The 15,386-nt window shown below is 56.2% G+C and overlaps 2 protein-coding genes across 2 annotated transcripts in view; both read left to right on the forward strand.

Moving 5' to 3' along the window:
• Positions 1-385: 385 nt before the first annotated feature.
• Positions 386-11,045, forward strand: HUS1 (HUS1 checkpoint clamp component). Its single transcript, XM_025853106.1, has 8 exons — positions 386-472; positions 641-859; positions 945-1,121; positions 2,189-2,296; positions 3,191-3,265; positions 7,296-7,395; positions 8,746-8,865; positions 10,827-11,045. The coding sequence occupies exons 1-8, from the start codon at positions 386-388 to the stop codon at positions 10,907-10,909; spliced, it is 969 nt and encodes a 322-aa protein (XP_025708891.1). The 3' UTR covers positions 10,910-11,045.
• Positions 11,046-14,663: 3,618 nt separating this feature from the next.
• The window catches only part of PKD1L1 (polycystin 1 like 1, transient receptor potential channel interacting), a 119,265-nt gene continuing 118,542 nt past the window's right edge, over positions 14,664-15,386 (forward strand). The window contains exon 1 of the mRNA XM_073885040.1: positions 14,664-15,192. The gene's annotated coding sequence lies outside the window, so the exon portion shown is untranslated. The remainder of the gene's footprint in view (positions 15,193-15,386) is intronic.

The following is a 15,386-nucleotide window of genomic DNA, read 5'->3' on the forward strand; positions in this document are numbered from 1 at the left end:
CGTCCGCCGCGGGGGGCGCAGGGGGGCGGAGGGGGGCGGAGGGGGCGCGCGCCCGGGGGGCGGAGGGGGGCGCGGGGGGCGCCGGGGGGCGGAGGAGGCCGCGTCCGCCGCGGGGGGGCGCAGGGGGGGCGGAGGGGGGCGCAGGGGGCGCGCGCGCCCGGGGCGATGGGCAGGGGCGGGGATGGGGCCTGGGGGCCGCGGGAACGCGGGGTGTGGGGCCAGAGCGGCGAGAGTGCCCGTCAGCAGGGAGCCATGGAGGCGGATGGGGCTTCCCTGGGGTGGAGGGGCTGGTCGGGGCTGGGGCCTGGCAGGCAGGAGATCAGGTGCCAAGGTGCCAAGGCTTATTCCCCAGGTTGATTTAGATCACGTAGCTTCGGGCGCAGACATGCCTTGGTGGGGCCCCGAGGGCCCTGGGTCCTGCGGGTGCCCGGCCTGGCTCTGGCCCCCAGGCTGCAGCCCCCTGCGGGCCTCAGTGCGGGTTGAGTGAGTGAAGCCCTCAGCTAGGGGCCAGTTAACCCCCCAGCTGGCTTTCCTCATCCGGCCACACCTGGCAGGACTGTGGGGGAGGCCCGCATGACCTCGGTAGCAGAGGGCTTTCCCCGGGGGAACCAACAGACAGGGTTGTCTTCCCACCGGGCAGTGTCACCAGGCCGATGCCGCCGTCCCAGCTGAGTTAAGCTCTGGGACACTCGATGTGCTTCCCGCTGATTCCTCGCTTTACCCTGCCGCAGGGGTCAGTGCCACGATAGCCAAGCTTGCCAAAACCTGCACGCTCCGCATCAGCCCGCAGAAGCTGAACTTCATCGTCTCGGACAAAGCGGCCAGCGGAGGGGTGAGCATGTGGTGTGAGCTGGAACAGGTGAGCAGACGGTGCTGGAGGCCTGGGAACTCCACCCCTAGGCCGCCGGAGAGGCCACACAGGTCCCTTCTTTTCCTTCCCTTAGGAGAACTTCTTCAGTGAATTCCAAATGGAGGGGGTGTCTGCGGAAAACAACGCCATCTATTTAGAGCTGTTGTCGGAAAATTTATCTCGAGCGTTGAAAACGGCCCAGAATGCCAGAGCCTTGAAGATCAAGCTGACGAATAAACACTTTCCCTGCCTCACGGTCTCTATAGAGCTGGTGAGTAGGAGGGAGCATTTCGGACACTTCCCAGAAGGGATACAAGTGCCTGTAAATCTAGGCTTTTCAACGATATGGAGAAAGCTAGTTGGTTTTATTAAAAGGAAAGATGTGTGCACACATACTTGCTTTCTGTTGGAGTCAGGCCTCCTCGTATTTTAATAGTGTTGTGGTCATATTGCATTCAGCTGGGACCCTGCCTTTTCCCGAACCAGAGCACTCCTGCACCTTCTCGTGTCTGCATAACCCCGCACAGATTCATGCTTTCCATCCAGTTCCACCGTGGAAGGGTTTTCCCCACCTCCTTTGTGACGCCTTTGGGTGACCTCTCGTTCTCCCAGAATGCCCACATCTTCAGTGCTGCTTCCAGAAGCCTCTATCACCCGGCTCTCCTCGGGACACACACCCCACAGGCTCTCCTGGCTCACAGGACAGCGTTCACATGCCTTCTTAACGGTGATGTCCAGAGCCCTGCACTCCTGGCCCCACCTGTCTTGGAGCCAAATCGCCAACTACCACCGTCCAAATGGTTTCCCAGAGTGTCCCCTTCTTGCCCAGCTCCCAGACTTTGGGGACCCTGGGGCTCCTGCTTGGAATGTCTCCCCTTCTGGCTCCCTGAAACCTGCAGCCTGGTGCTGCTCCTCCCCACCTTCCTTCACACTGCAGCTTTTTAAAAAAAGATTATTTATTTGAGAGAGAGAGAGCATGCAGGGGGAGCAGCAGAGGGAGAGGGAGAAACAGGCAGCCTGACACGAGACTCGATCCCACGACCCTGGGATCATGACCTGAGCCGAAGGCAGACACGCCTGCGTGTGTTGGTTTCTCGCTTATTGACCCACGTGGGCCCCTGGAACATGGCGACCTGTCTCACTCACCACATGTCCAACTCCTTACGGGACTCGGAGCAGAAAAGGTGCGCCATAAATATTTGGTGAATAGACTTTGATGAAGGAATTAAGACCATTCCACTTAGATTCGGTTATCAGTGTCTGTTTATCCTTCGGTTACTCTGTTTGCTTATTTAATGTTGACACTATGTAAATATGTTTTAATTTTTCTCTTGGCAGTTATCTGTGTCGAGCAGTAGCCGCATTGTGACACATGACATCCCTGTTAAGGTGATTCCCAGAAAATTGTGGAAGGATTTGCAAGAACCTACAGTCCCAGTCTCCGATGTGAGTGAGGCCCATCGTCTTCCGCTCATGATGTGTTCTGTGGTGTGATTAGAATTCCTTGATGTTAGTTCTGGGCTCACAGTATATTTTATTTAAAAATTGTATAGTACCTGAGGGGAAACCCTAGTCATTTTTAAAGAACACTCCAGGAAAAAACTTGCAGTATTTGCCTTTCATTGTTTACGTAAAACATCTTAGGACAGTGTTGCATATAGTAGAAACACCCCACTCTACACACAGGAGAGCGAAGTGCTTGGATCGTCGTGCTTGAGTAAAACTAACCTAACCTAGCACTTGCGAGGCCAAGGGGGGGCTCCTCCGGTTCTGCTGGCAGGAATCCCAGAGCCCCTGAGAGGAACAGTGATACCAAAGGGCCCTCTGCCTCTCGCTCACAATTTCTGGAGGCAATGTTGAGAGGAGATTGGGTAGACTATTGACTCTTGCCGGAAGGCACCTGCGCCGACAGCGCTGTCTTGGGCGTCGTTTGGAACCCGGTGCCAGCGCCGGGGCCAGACTTGCTCGCAGCGTCTGTCAGGGTGGGAGGAGGCCCGGCGCGTGGCTCTGGCCCCTCAGAGGACGGGCCCCCACGGGCACTGAGTGTCATCCCCTGGGCGTGTGCAGCGGCATCTCAGCTAAAGGGCTGCATCCTGGCCCTGGGAGGATGCCCCCAGGGACACGGTCGCCCAGGTAACCAGAGGCCAGCAGGAGGGAGCAAAGTTGAAAAGTTGTGTTTTTTTTTTCGTGTTTTGAAAGGAGCTTTATTCAGACAGCTTTACAACAGGATTTCAGAGCATTTAAGCAGACACACATTCCAAATGCAGGTAGCGAGCACCTGTCAGGACTTGACCATGTTCATGTTTTTAACACTTCCGATGTGTCTTGTTGGTTTTGTAGGTTAGTATTTATTTACCAGCCTTGAAGACAATGAAGAGCATCGTGGAAAAAATGAAAAACATCAGCAATCACCTTGTAAGTGATGCCTTCTTCACAAAAGCGTAGTCCACGTCTTTCAGAAGTGTTCGATTCGGGCTGCGTGCCCTGGGAGGAGGCCTGGCCTGGCGGAGGCGTGGATGCCTTTACGCTCAGCCCGTGGTGTCCCGGGGGCTCCCGGGACCTGGCCTGTGTGCAGAGCCCGCCGACCCACAGCCGCCTGTGGATCCCTGTCCGAGCGCTTCTCCACCCCCTTCACTGGGGAGAGTTCTGTGTTTGCCTTCGTCCCTCCTGTTTATCTCCATGGCACATTGAGAGTACGTTCATCAGTTCGGGCCTTGGTTCCTTGGACAGCACATTGCATATTTCATCTGCTAACGTGTCTCCCTCGACGGAATCACCGGTGCTGTGGCCGGGAGTGGAGTGTCCTGAGGCAGGGCTCTGCCCAGAATGTCCACGTGCTCCTGTGGCTCCTGTGGCTCCGGTTGTCAGGCTGGGAGCGTCCTCTGGGCCGGCTCTGGGCACCTCCGAGAGGCTCAGAGTGGCCCAGGAGGGAAGAGGCAGGGCAATTAATCCAAGGCTCTGGTGGTTGGTTCTTTCGGTCCAGTGGAAATGACTCAGCAAAGTGGCCCAGACAGAGTCATCAGAGGTGTTTTTCGTACCTCCAGAATGTGTAAAAACAGAGATTTCATGGCATGGCTGCTCCAGTCTAGGATACTCGGTGGAAAGTGTGTTCCAGAGTGGCCAGACGCACAGTGAGCATGACTTGGTGACTAGAATTCTGCGTCTGAAAGTCGTAGGGAGAGAAAGAGTGGAAAGGGAGGGGCTCAGCCCAGAGGTGCTCTGGCGCCCTCGCTGAGACCCCCGCCCTTTCCCCACCTCCTGCAGGGAAGGATGCGGCCCGCGGGGTGGTGCGCGGGGCACCCGTGCAGGAGCAGGGGAGAACTGCACGGGCGGGCTGGAGACCATGCCAGGCTTCCGGTGGTCCCCCTCCCGCTCCAGCTTCTGGGGTCTCGTGAGGCCAGCTGAGGTTTTGGTTCAGGAAGTGTGTGCCGGGGTCTGGGACCCGGTCCCGATGTGCTTCCAGGCACCGTGTCCGGGGCCGTGGTGGGAATTCTTTCCTGCTCTGCCTCGCCTCCTGGCTCAGAAGCACGTTCGCAGAGCCGCACGTCAGCTTCGTGGTTAAATTAGGAGTGACGGCGTCGTGACATGGTGACAAAGGGGGAGTCCTCAGGGCCACACAGGTGCGGGACCCTTCCCAGCCTCATCGTGCAGCCCGTGGGACCCGTGCCAGGTGTCACCGGAAGTGGGCAGGATAGCGTGGCTTCACCGGGGCCTTGCTGCTCTCTGGGCGCAGAGAGGCACTTCCTGTTGGGTGCCCAGCACACCTGGTCCGTCTTCCAGAAGTGATAGGTGATTATCAGTCAAGAAATCGCGGGAAGAAGTAAGGTGTTATCCAGACCCGTAAGAGAGAGAGAAACGCTGGAGTGGGGGGTGTTCCCGATGACAGTGACCAGTGCTCAGAGAACCAGCCCTTCATTCCTTCCTTCACTGCGTTTTGGTGGGGTGACACTGGGGGTGCTCAGGGAGGGGGTTTAATGTGGAATCACTTGGGTGTTAGGACTTGGAAGAAAGCCGAGAACAGCCTGGAGGGCTGAAGTGAGTCTCAAACCATGGCAAGCTGCTTTCCTGAATTAAATCTTTATATAAATCAGTTTTTCAAAAGCAATGAGAACCCACAGGTGGTTTTATATTATTTCAGTCAGGCATTGTTTCTGGATTCCAGGAGGGTGGGCTTAGAAATACGACAGCATATTTCTAGGTTCACTTATAAAGTTGACAGCAAATACTTAACATTTGAGGGCACGTTTCTGAGATGATGCAACGGTTAGTTGGAGGGCTGTTTTCTATTTAATTTCCAAAGCCTCTGGGGTGCCTGGCCAACTCAGTCCGTGGAGCATGTGAGTCTGTGCCCGGCTTCTGGTGGGCCTCCCACTCACGGTCTCATAGTCATGAGTTCAAGCCCCACATTGGGGGTAGAGATGAGTTAAAAATAAAATCTTAAAAAAAAAAAATCCTCTGAGATAAGTGCTCACTCAAGTTCAGACAGGTTTTCACGTTTGTTTCTAGAACGAGAAATACTCAAGAGTTCACCACTGTTAAGGAACAGGAATGAGGAATACTAGACCATGCTCATGATATGTATAGAGACGTGGTGGCCCCAGAGCCGTGTGGGCAGGGCGCCTTCCACTGCCCCCCGGTCACAGACCTCTGCCACCCCCCATGTCTTCCCATGGGCGTCCTGTGTTGGTGGGTGAACAGAACTCTGCCTTGCAAACGGCTACGTGGATTCCCGAAGACCTGCGGCCTTTAGGAAGGGGCAGGTGCCGATATCCTGGAGAGCAGCACACCGTGCCAAGGGTGGAGCTCTGTGAACTTCACTGGTGGATCTTGTCCCCTTACAAAAGCCCACTGGTTGGTGGGGGAGCCTGGAGCTTGAAAGGAGTGCTGTGTGTGACCTTGGAAATGTCACGGGCAGGGATGGGAAGGGAGGGCGGGAGGCGCCTGTCACCGAGCCCAGGTCACCGAGCCTAACCCGTGAGCTTGGTTTTTAAATAAGGGGTTATGTTCCCAGGAAGTCCTCAAGGTTTTGTGGTGGTAGTTAGGATACAGGTTAGGCCGTTTAAAGAATAAGGCCGTGGGTGAGCTTCTAACTTCCACGTTCCCCTCCCACTTGTAGCAGGTGTACCTCATCTCCGTTGTCAGAGTGTAGAGCGGTTCCCCAGGACTCTGCCCCCACAGCTCCCTGTAAGTGTGGGGTGCCGTTTGCACCCTATAGGGACAGCAGATGGCCTGTGGGCTCGTCGAGCTGTTGGCTAGCGGGCCACTTGGGAGGGACTTGCGGGAGCCGCGTTGCTTCGTGTCCCCGTCTAGGCGAGGTCAGCTTGGCGGGATGGGCCACTCTGGCTTGCGCCGCGTGCTCTCTCTGTGTCACTGTGAGTAGTGTGGCTTTCGTGGTGGGACAGGCGTGGCGAGGGACCTTCTCTGGAGCCGCTGTGAGCCGCTCCGGCGGGTTTTCCTTAGCGCGCGGGCAGCAGCCCCCAGTCCCCCCGGTCCCGGAGCGCGGGCAGTGTCCCCTGTAGGTGCGTCCCTTCCCGCGCTTTGCCCCCCATCCCCCCCCCCGTTTCCGGGGCTCCCTGTGGACTGCAAGTCCTCCTTGTGTTTCACTGGGGTCCCCTTCAGGCCCTTTGGTCTCTGTTGCTGCCGGGCAGTCTCTGGGTCCTGTGTGTCGTCCTCACGGCCTCATTGCACACTCCGGGGCCCGCCTGCTCCCGTCCTTCCGGTCTGGTCTCCGCTGGTGAAGTGTCCTTCCCTTTCCGAGTCCGCCTGTGCCTGCGTGAGGCCTGGCCAGGCACTTCTGTGCTCCCCTGACTCTGCCTCGGGCTCTGCGTTCTCCCTTCTGTCATTGGTGTTTTCCCCCCACGGGTCCTGATGTGGTCCCTTCTGCTCTGTGTCTCCGAGCGCGCCCTTCGGCCGCTGTTTCTGTCTTTCCTGAAGGTCTTGGTGTGGGGCTTGACTACAGTCCTACTGGGAATCCTCTTAGAGGACGGGTTTTCATTTTCGGGGTGGGAGTGGGACCAGGACGGTTTGAGCTCGAGAACTTAGGGTTCTCTGTCCCTTGTGACCACAGCACGCTGCCTCCCCCGTAGCGTCCCCTTCGACATCACGACCTCTCTCTGTCTGTCTTCCCTCCTGTAAACCTCATGTCCCCGTTCTGCTCACCTTGCGCTTTTGCTCCTGAGGCATCCTGTCACCACTGGCTCTTCCCTGGGGTCACCGCTGGCTCTTCCCTGGGGCTGGGGTCAGGCCTCCCGTGCCCTCTCCCAGTTCCACCGCTTCCGGTGGGGGTTTTGGAATCCCCCGTGTCTGCAGAGGCCCGGTGGGTCTCGCTGCTGTCGGGAGTGGTCTAGGGCTATGGGGCTGCCTTGTCACCTGGTTTGGCAGAAGCTGATGTCCCCCCCCCCTTTTGCTTTCCTTTTCTTAAGAATATAAAATACTCAATTTGCAGATTATCGAAGCAAACCTAAGTGGAGAATTGAACTTGAAAATAGAAACAGAACTAGTGTGTGTTACAACTCACTTTAAAGATCTGGGGAACCCTCAGTCAGGTAAGGTTTTTGCTGGTTCATGTTTTTGCGTGTAATACATTGTTTCGGGTGGCACAGCTTGCTGAGCTCTCTGCCTGGAAAATGGGAGAAATCTCAGTTTCATGCCTGGGGAGGGAACAGGCAGCTGAGGCCCACGCGGGGAAGGTCGGTCTCCCCGGCCTGAGGAGTGGCACCTGCCCCAGTGGTCCCTGGGGAACCCTGGTTCTGGGTCTAGCCTGTTCTGCCCATTTTTCACCTGGAATGGCATGAGGTAGACAAGGTTTGCTTCCTCCCACTTTTAGCCCCTAGTATTTCCGAAATTAGATTAGCAGGTGGCAGCTTTCCTTGCCTGACCGCAGTTTTCTTCCCGTACACAGTAACAAAGACCATGGGACCAATTTAGTAGCGGCAAATGGCAGGGTAACTGACCAGACTGGGGGAACGGGGGGCCCGAGTGGTGCCCACAGAGCTCGTGGCCAGGGACGGCGCACTTAGCGGGTGCTAGAGCGGTTGGCGGGCGGGGCCCCGGGAAGTCCGCTGATGATGTGCAAACTGGATTAGTCCCACGCATGTTCTTTTCTTTTCCCCTCAAGATTTTATTTATTTTAAAGAGAAAGTGAGTGGGGGGAGGGGCAGAGGGAGAGGGAGAAGCGGACTCCCCACTGAGCGTAGAGACTAACAACGTGGGGCTCCATCCCAGGACCCTGAGATCATGACCAGAGCTGAAGGCAGATGCTTCACCAACTGAGCCACCCAGGCGCCCCCCGCCACGCATATTCTTAACCACACGATAGACCCACCACTTTGCAGTTAAAATATGTAAGTGCAGGTTGGGTTATCAAAGGCCCATCAGAGTGGCACAGCAAAGGGTTTTACTTTATAGTGAAGCGTGTATGCCAAGTGAAGTGCACACGATTAAGGCTTTGCTAACTGCTGGGCGAAATGACTGCTTTCAGTGTTACTTGGTTTATTTTAATAAATTACAGTAAGGGTCTTGTCTCTGATGCTTGCCCAGGGTCGAAAGGATCTTTTCTTTCTTTTCATTCCCCTTTCGAAGGAGCGGTCTTGGGCCAGCTCTGTGTGGTCCTGCTCCTCAGTACGTTTCAGGGAACTAATAGGGACCGGTTTCTTGGACCAAAATGGGGAGAGTGGGTCATATTTCAGGACAGTGTAAAGGAAGATTTGCTGGGAATTTGCCTAGCATTTTAGAGAGAAGGACTTGGTACCTGCTTGCTTGGCCAGTGACGGTGTTCACTCCTTGGTGGTGTCTCCGGGCTGCGCCAGCCAGCGAAAACATACATCATTCATTTCAGCTGTCATCATGCTGCCCCGGCTTCCCTGTCTTGTCCCGAGCTGTTCATGTCTTTGTAGCCTCTGAAGATGCCTCTCAGGATAGAGACCCAGAGCAGATGGCTGAGGTGCACATAGATATCCGGAAGCTCCTGCAGTTCCTCGCTGGGCAGCAAGTGAATCCCACGAAGGCCGTGTGCAGTGAGTGCGCGGGGATCTTGTTCACGTTTCCGATTCCGTAATCAGAGGCAGGCTCGCGGCGGTACGCGGTCTCGTAGTGCAGACACAGCTCAGCCGCAGGGACCTGGTGCTCTAGGGCAGGTGGGGGTCTGGGTTTTCCTGGATTCAGCAGCTCCTGGTGGCCCACCGCCACGCTGGCTTGGCACGGGGCTGTGGCCGCCTCACCTGGCCGTCATGTGGGCGTGCGTACCTGGGGAGAAGCTTCCGGAGAACGGGTGCCCGTCATCCAGTCTTGCCGTGTTGGTCTGACCGGACGCGAGGAGCCTCTGACCCCATAAATTGTGCTTGGACTGAAGGTCCCCTGCTCTGCCTTTGTTGCCTTTCTGGGTCTAAACCTGAGCAGTTCCTGCAGTTGTCCCATATCTGGGCGTCTGGCTTCCTCTCGCCTCCTGATTTTTCACAGTGGTCCCTTGATCGGGGTTGACCCCGTCTAACTCAGCTGTGCACCTGCCTCTCGGCTCTCGTCAGTTATTGGCACATGAGGAAGGGCTTACTCGCCCCCGAACTCTTTAAGGCTTTTTCTGTCTCCTGGGCAACAAAGAGGGAGGTCCGCCTTTCATGGAAGAACTGTCAGGTTGAGCACTCGGCCACCAGGGAGTGGAGCTGAGCACAGCCCAGGTGTGCACCTGACAGTTGGCAGATTGCCAGCACTCAAGACAAGGAATAGAGAATTCTAGGGCCCTGTGCCAAGGAACGACAACCCTCCAGAAGGAGAGACATGCAGCGAAGCAAATCACAGGAGGGCAGTTAGCGCGTCCAGAAGGCACTAGATGGGGTGATGGGGCACAGGAGGTGGTGTGCGGAGGACAGAGGGCCCGGGTTAGGGATGGAGACGCTGGAATGGCTGGGTCCCGGGGCAGGTGCCAGTGTCCCCATGTGCTGCATCCTGAGAGCCCTTGGCCTGGCCTGTTGCCTGTTCCTGGGGCTGAGGGTGGGAGCTGCACCTCAGCGTGGGGTCCGCGCAGGCTTAAGACGGCCCCCGCATCTGCTGACGAGCTCCAGACAGGCTGCTGGCTGTGGTCCTGGCGAGCCCTTTGCATGGCTCCAGGGTAACCCAGCCGTGCCCCGTGCAGAGCAGCAGCCCGGTGCTGGGGTGGCATTGCCCTTGAGCATGCCCTCGAGGACAGAGGGCCTTGTTGGTTCTGGGCCAGGTGGCCAGCTGAGCTCCTGGTGCCCTCGGAAAGGGGACTTAGGTAGGGGTCCCCAAAAGTGGCAGATTTGTACCAGGAGATTGTGGCACAGCAAAATTTGGATTTGGATTTCTCCTACCCTTTCCTGCCAGTAGTTTCTGCCCCTGGGGTGGCATCCTCCAGGTGTCTGATCCACTGCCCCCACGCCCTCCGTCTCCACCTGCCGCCTCTCCTGGGGGGTGTTTCTGCTGGTGCTGTGCCCCTTCCCCACCCCCCGTCCCCTGGGACCACTCCCTCTTTCGGCCTGGCACTTGGCCTGGCCCACCCTAATGGGCTCCATGTGGTCCCAGCTGCTGGCCTCGGAGGCCTGGAGAGAAGCCTGCCCTCGGCTCCCTGTGCCACTCCCGTCCCCGCCTTTCACTGCTGTTGAACTGAGCGGCCCCCCGGGGAGTTTGCCCTTCACCCTGCGCAGTGCCCGACCTGGGCCTCGGCACGATATGCACCCCTCCTACACCTTGGCACACACCGCATGTGTGCCCTGGGGGAGGTGGGCCCTGGTGCTGGGCCTTCTCTGCACACTTAGGTTGCCCTTGGGCAGGAAACTGCATTTTCCTGGAAGGATCCTGATTTCAGTAAATGGGGCCTTTTCGCCAAAGTCCTGGGCCTTGTCCCCACTGCCTGCGGGCCGGTCCCGCGGCGGGGAGCGGAGCGTGGGGAGGCCGGGCTCCAGGAGGTGACGTAGGGGCTCAGGGAGAGGGGTCTTCGCGGTGACGGGTTTTCTTCTCTCCGCAGACATTGTCAGGAACAAGATTATCCATTTTGATTTGCTGCATGAAGACGTTTCCCTGCAGTACTTCATCCCGGCTTTCTCCTAGACCTCCTCGCGGCCCGGGAGCGATGTGTCCTCATGGCCACGCACATCTGTACATTTTACTTCTCTTCCCTCCGTGATCTTTTAGCTAAAAATTGAGTTCATGGAAGACAGTTGGATAAACATGCTACTTTATATGACTTCTTTGTTCTCGTGTCTCTTTTGTTGTCAAGACATGGAAAATGGGGACAAAAGCATGTATTTATCCAGACTTCAGGTAGGTTGAGGCTCCCAGACACTGTCCAACTCTGGCTCTGCTCCTCGGAGCCTGATAACTGGCCGGGGCTGCGCTCCCGCTGCCTGGGGCACGCAGAGGTCCCCCAGAGCAGCAGGGGGCTGCCCGGGGGTGTCCGACTGCGGCACGTGGAGCCTGGGGGCCGTGCCCGTGAAGGCCAGAGTCCCTGGGCTCAGCTGCTGGACCTGCCAGGGTTCCTGAAACCCGTGTGGGTCCCCAGTTACGGTCCTTACCACCCCTGTCTTCCACACGTAGCGCTCGGTCATTCTGGAAAGCACACCTGTGCATTTAGACAAAGAAGAGCTCCGCGGGCCTGCGTTCAGGGCTGAGACTACGTCTGTGTGTCTGTTTGCACGGGCGAGCCGGCCTGGGCCCTGCTGGGTCTGCTTCCTCATCCCCCACGCCTGTCCCATCACATCCCATGGTGGGGGAGTCTCCTCTGCCCTGTGGACGGGGCACTGTGAACAGTGTTTTAACTCCCGCGACAGAGCCGGGCAGCGAGGCCGTGGTCTCGGGTAAGAGCAAGAAGGGGGAACTGCGCAAGTGGAACATTCTTTTGTGGCCTTTTCTGAGTACGGGGTCAAACCAGAACCAGTATTTGAGCCCATCTTCGGATGCTTATCAAACGGGAGTTCACATAAGATGTAATACTTGTTCAGGTAACTCTTGAAAGCCAGCATACCATTTTCATTTTCAAGCCTCTCTCCTCTCTTTGGCTGCCGCGGTAAAACTTAGAAATCATGATGTTCAACAAAGCAAGGTCTGAAAATAGTTCATAAATTTTTTTCTTTTTTTTTTGGTTAAAGAAAATGTAGTAGTCAGTTACCGATCCGGGAAATTGGTTCCTTCTGATTATTTAAATGATGTTTAATGTATAATGAAATAAAATACTGGTTCTAGTATCAGTTAGTGGTAAAACGGCCCCTCTCTTCACCTGTCTGATGGCGCGCGTGCTCGGTTCTCTGCCCCAGCGCGTAGTATGCATATTTCTGGCATCTTGTCCTTAGGCATCCGGGGTTGTGGGCAGGGCCTGTCCAGCCAGAGTTGCACAGATACTTGAGATTCTGGCAGATTATTTGGCAGAGTGGATCTCGTGGCCTGCCCGGGGCCACACGGCCCGTGAATGGGATTAGGATCCAGGCGTCCGACTTGCAATCGGTAACCCTCTCCTCCAGGCTCCGCTGCGTGGCCGGAATAATGAGTCCTGCGTTTCAGACTCAGTGTCCACCAATCATTTCATGAGTCTGGGAAGAGGGTCTTCGTTATAACTCTGCTTTAGTAAGGCATCTTCGCTTGCAATTTCTAAGATGTCCTAAAACCACATGTAATTTCCCTCTGATTTATATAGTGTTTGTTTAAACAATACCTGATTGTGATGGTTTTAGGGATAGCCCGAGTCTCTGTGTGCGCATGGCCACGCAGGCCATCCTTGGGGGTCAGGGTGTGTGGGGGGGGGTCTGTTTCTGCTTCTCAGCAGCACTCCCTGCTTCATGCTGGCCTGGGCCTCAGCCCCTTGGAGCCTTGACCGAGGATGGGCCCCCGCCATGGGCTTAGGGAAACCACCGTGCTGCTTTACTGAGCAGTGTACCACGGCGAAGTTCTGTTAGCCTAGCTTAGAAACATGAGTATGATTTGAACAGGTAACCTATTTTCAAGACTAACACCTCCCAGTGCTGAGGTCTCTCGCCCGTGTCCTGCACTTTAGAGACACGCTCTGCTGGCTGTGATTGTATGGGGATGTCCCTGGTGCTCAGGCTCAGACGTGTTTAAGAATCCCTGACCCAGCACCTCGTGACTAATGTCCGGTGACTCGTCACCTTCCTCCCGGGTCCCCCCCGGGCCCGGCAAAGACCTACTCCAGCGACCCTGGCACTTGGCCTCCGTGTTTTCCTGGGCCGGATGCGTGGTTCTGTCCAGGTGGTGAAGACGCTGAGTGGCATTCCTGTTCCTGGTGGGTGTCGCCCAATGGGCGCAGCTGCATTTTGAAAAGACACAATCGTGCCCTTGAATGTGGATTCCAGTGGGGGGTCCGAAAGAAAGCCCAAGCTCCTGTGGGTTTTTCAGCTTCTCAGAGTCCTCCTTGAGCCAGGAGGCGGGAAGTCTGTCCAGATGGGATGAGAGGCTACATTAACCCCACAGATACCCTGGGGTCCAGTTGGGCATTGACTGTGTGTGGAAAGCCTTAAAAAGTCTGGTGTGCCCTTCAACCCAATACTTCTGATTATAGGAATTTCTGCAGAGATTATAATCAAAGGTGTTCTGGTATTCTTGTACTACAAAATCCTGAAGTAGCCTAAATATGAATCCCTAGGGGATTTGTTAAATAGTCTGTCGTGTGCCAGTATTCCTGCTCTAGAAGTAACGTTACAGAAACAGTGTACTGATGTGGCTCAGTGTTAGGATGTGTAGTTACAGGTGTGTTACCGTCAGATTCCGGTTCTGAGAATGATCGTGTGTGTGTGTGTGTTAGAAAAAGGTTGGAAAAATACACACCAGCACTTAAGCCTGATTATCTGTGGATGTTTCATTTCGGTCTTTGTAAACTTAAGTATTTTCTGAAACTCTGATCATCGGTTTTGTAACAAAAAAATAAATTATTTTTTAGGGACTGAGTAACAATATTTATTATCTGAATGCAGTCCGTAATCGCTGGCAAAGGCAGCTTCCTCACCCTTGGCCTTGAGACTCTTCGTCTTCACGCGTGTAGAAAAGTAAACTCTCACGCGTCGTGTTGAAGTCACAGGAGGGTCACAGCGCTGAGTCCCTGAGTCGTGCATCAACAAGGTAACTGCACCGCAGAACGATTGCTTCCCGGCCTGCGAAGGAGCCAACCCGGCGGTAGCCGCGTCCGTGGTAAGGAGAGCGTGACAGCCGCTGGGGCCCAGGCTACCGGGCGGGGGGGGGGGGGTGCTTCGCACATCTGTGATGCCCGGAGGGAAGACCCCTGGGAGCCCGGGGATGAGGCCCCTCCCCTGAGCCCTGCTGAGTGAGCCCTGGTTCCCTCAGAGACCCGGGGAGATGCAGGAAGACATGGGGAGACGCTGGCTCTGCATTCCCGTCCCGTCCCGTCCCGGGTTTAGCATCTCAGAGGCCGCCTCTGTGGGGTTGAAGGGAGTGCAGCCCTCAGGTATTTTCTGAGTGGCGGAGGAGGGTTAGAAACCAGAACCCCGTCCTTGTGGGCCTGCCCAGTGGCGCCCAGGAGGGTCTGATCAGCACTTCCCAGCACACCCTGACCACAGTGCTGCACTCCTAGCAGAGGGTGACCAGAACCCCTCCATCCTCCTTAGGGAGGGAAACCGCAGGTCTGGTTTTCTGGGTGGGGTCTTCCCCACCCTCAGCCAGCAGGAGGAGCCGGGAGGGTGACAGTGGGACTGGGCTAGGGCCGTCCCCTCCTGCTTTTGTACCTTTGTCTTGCTCCTCCCACTGGGGGCAAGCCTGCAAGGAGGTGGGGGGCCGTGCCCCCTGCTCACCTTCACCCCCTGGCCCAGATCCTGCGGCCTGGGCTCCACCAAAGCCTGGAGTGTGCCGGCTTGTCATATCACACGCTCAGGGTGATTTGGGGGGTGTTTGGTGGCTCAACTGCTCCTAGGGACGCAGGGGACCTCCCTTCGTAGTGGACACGTCTGAAGTAACCCGGAGAGTTGGTGGTGGCTCCCGCTCGGCTGTGCCGGAGCTTCCAGAAGCTTAAGAGGGGCCCCTGCCCGGAGGAACCAGGGACAGGGGTGTGTCCTGAAGCCCCTTGAAGGAGCACACCCAGTGTCTGACTTTGATCACATGGCCTGGGTGGTTGGACACAGCAAAGGCTTCCAAAGATGATCTTATTTCTATTTTATAGTATATCGGTTGTCTGTAACAGTAGTTTTGATGGGTGCAGATTTCAGGGAGAAGCTACTCCAGATGGAGGGTCAAAGGAAGAAAGACACCAGCAGGCGGGGCTCACGCAGCACTGGGGTGCCAGCCGCAGACCTACTCTGTTCAGTGTGTGTCGTGGACCCTACGGAATCCCCCCAATCTGTGTGTTGTGCTTTCCTTAATGACTGCCTTGGAACAAGGTGAATGCAAGAGTGGTGATGTTATTTTCCTGCTCATAATGTATTTTGTAAGAGAAAAATCAAAGTGATCACTGAAGTCTTCAGTCCTGAATAATGACTTCTGTGATGAACTGTGTCCTGTCAGTGTCCCTGTGACTTTGCAGAGAAGGAGAGGGACGGGGGTGTGGGGAGAAGGGGGGAGGGAGGGGGAGAGA

The sequence above is a fragment of the Callorhinus ursinus genome, unplaced genomic scaffold (genome assembly GCF_003265705.2).
Source record: "Callorhinus ursinus isolate GAN/ISIS: 27379988/994484 unplaced genomic scaffold, GSC_fseal_2.0 scaffold60, whole genome shotgun sequence".
Classification (NCBI taxonomy): domain Eukaryota; kingdom Metazoa; phylum Chordata; class Mammalia; order Carnivora; family Otariidae; genus Callorhinus; species Callorhinus ursinus.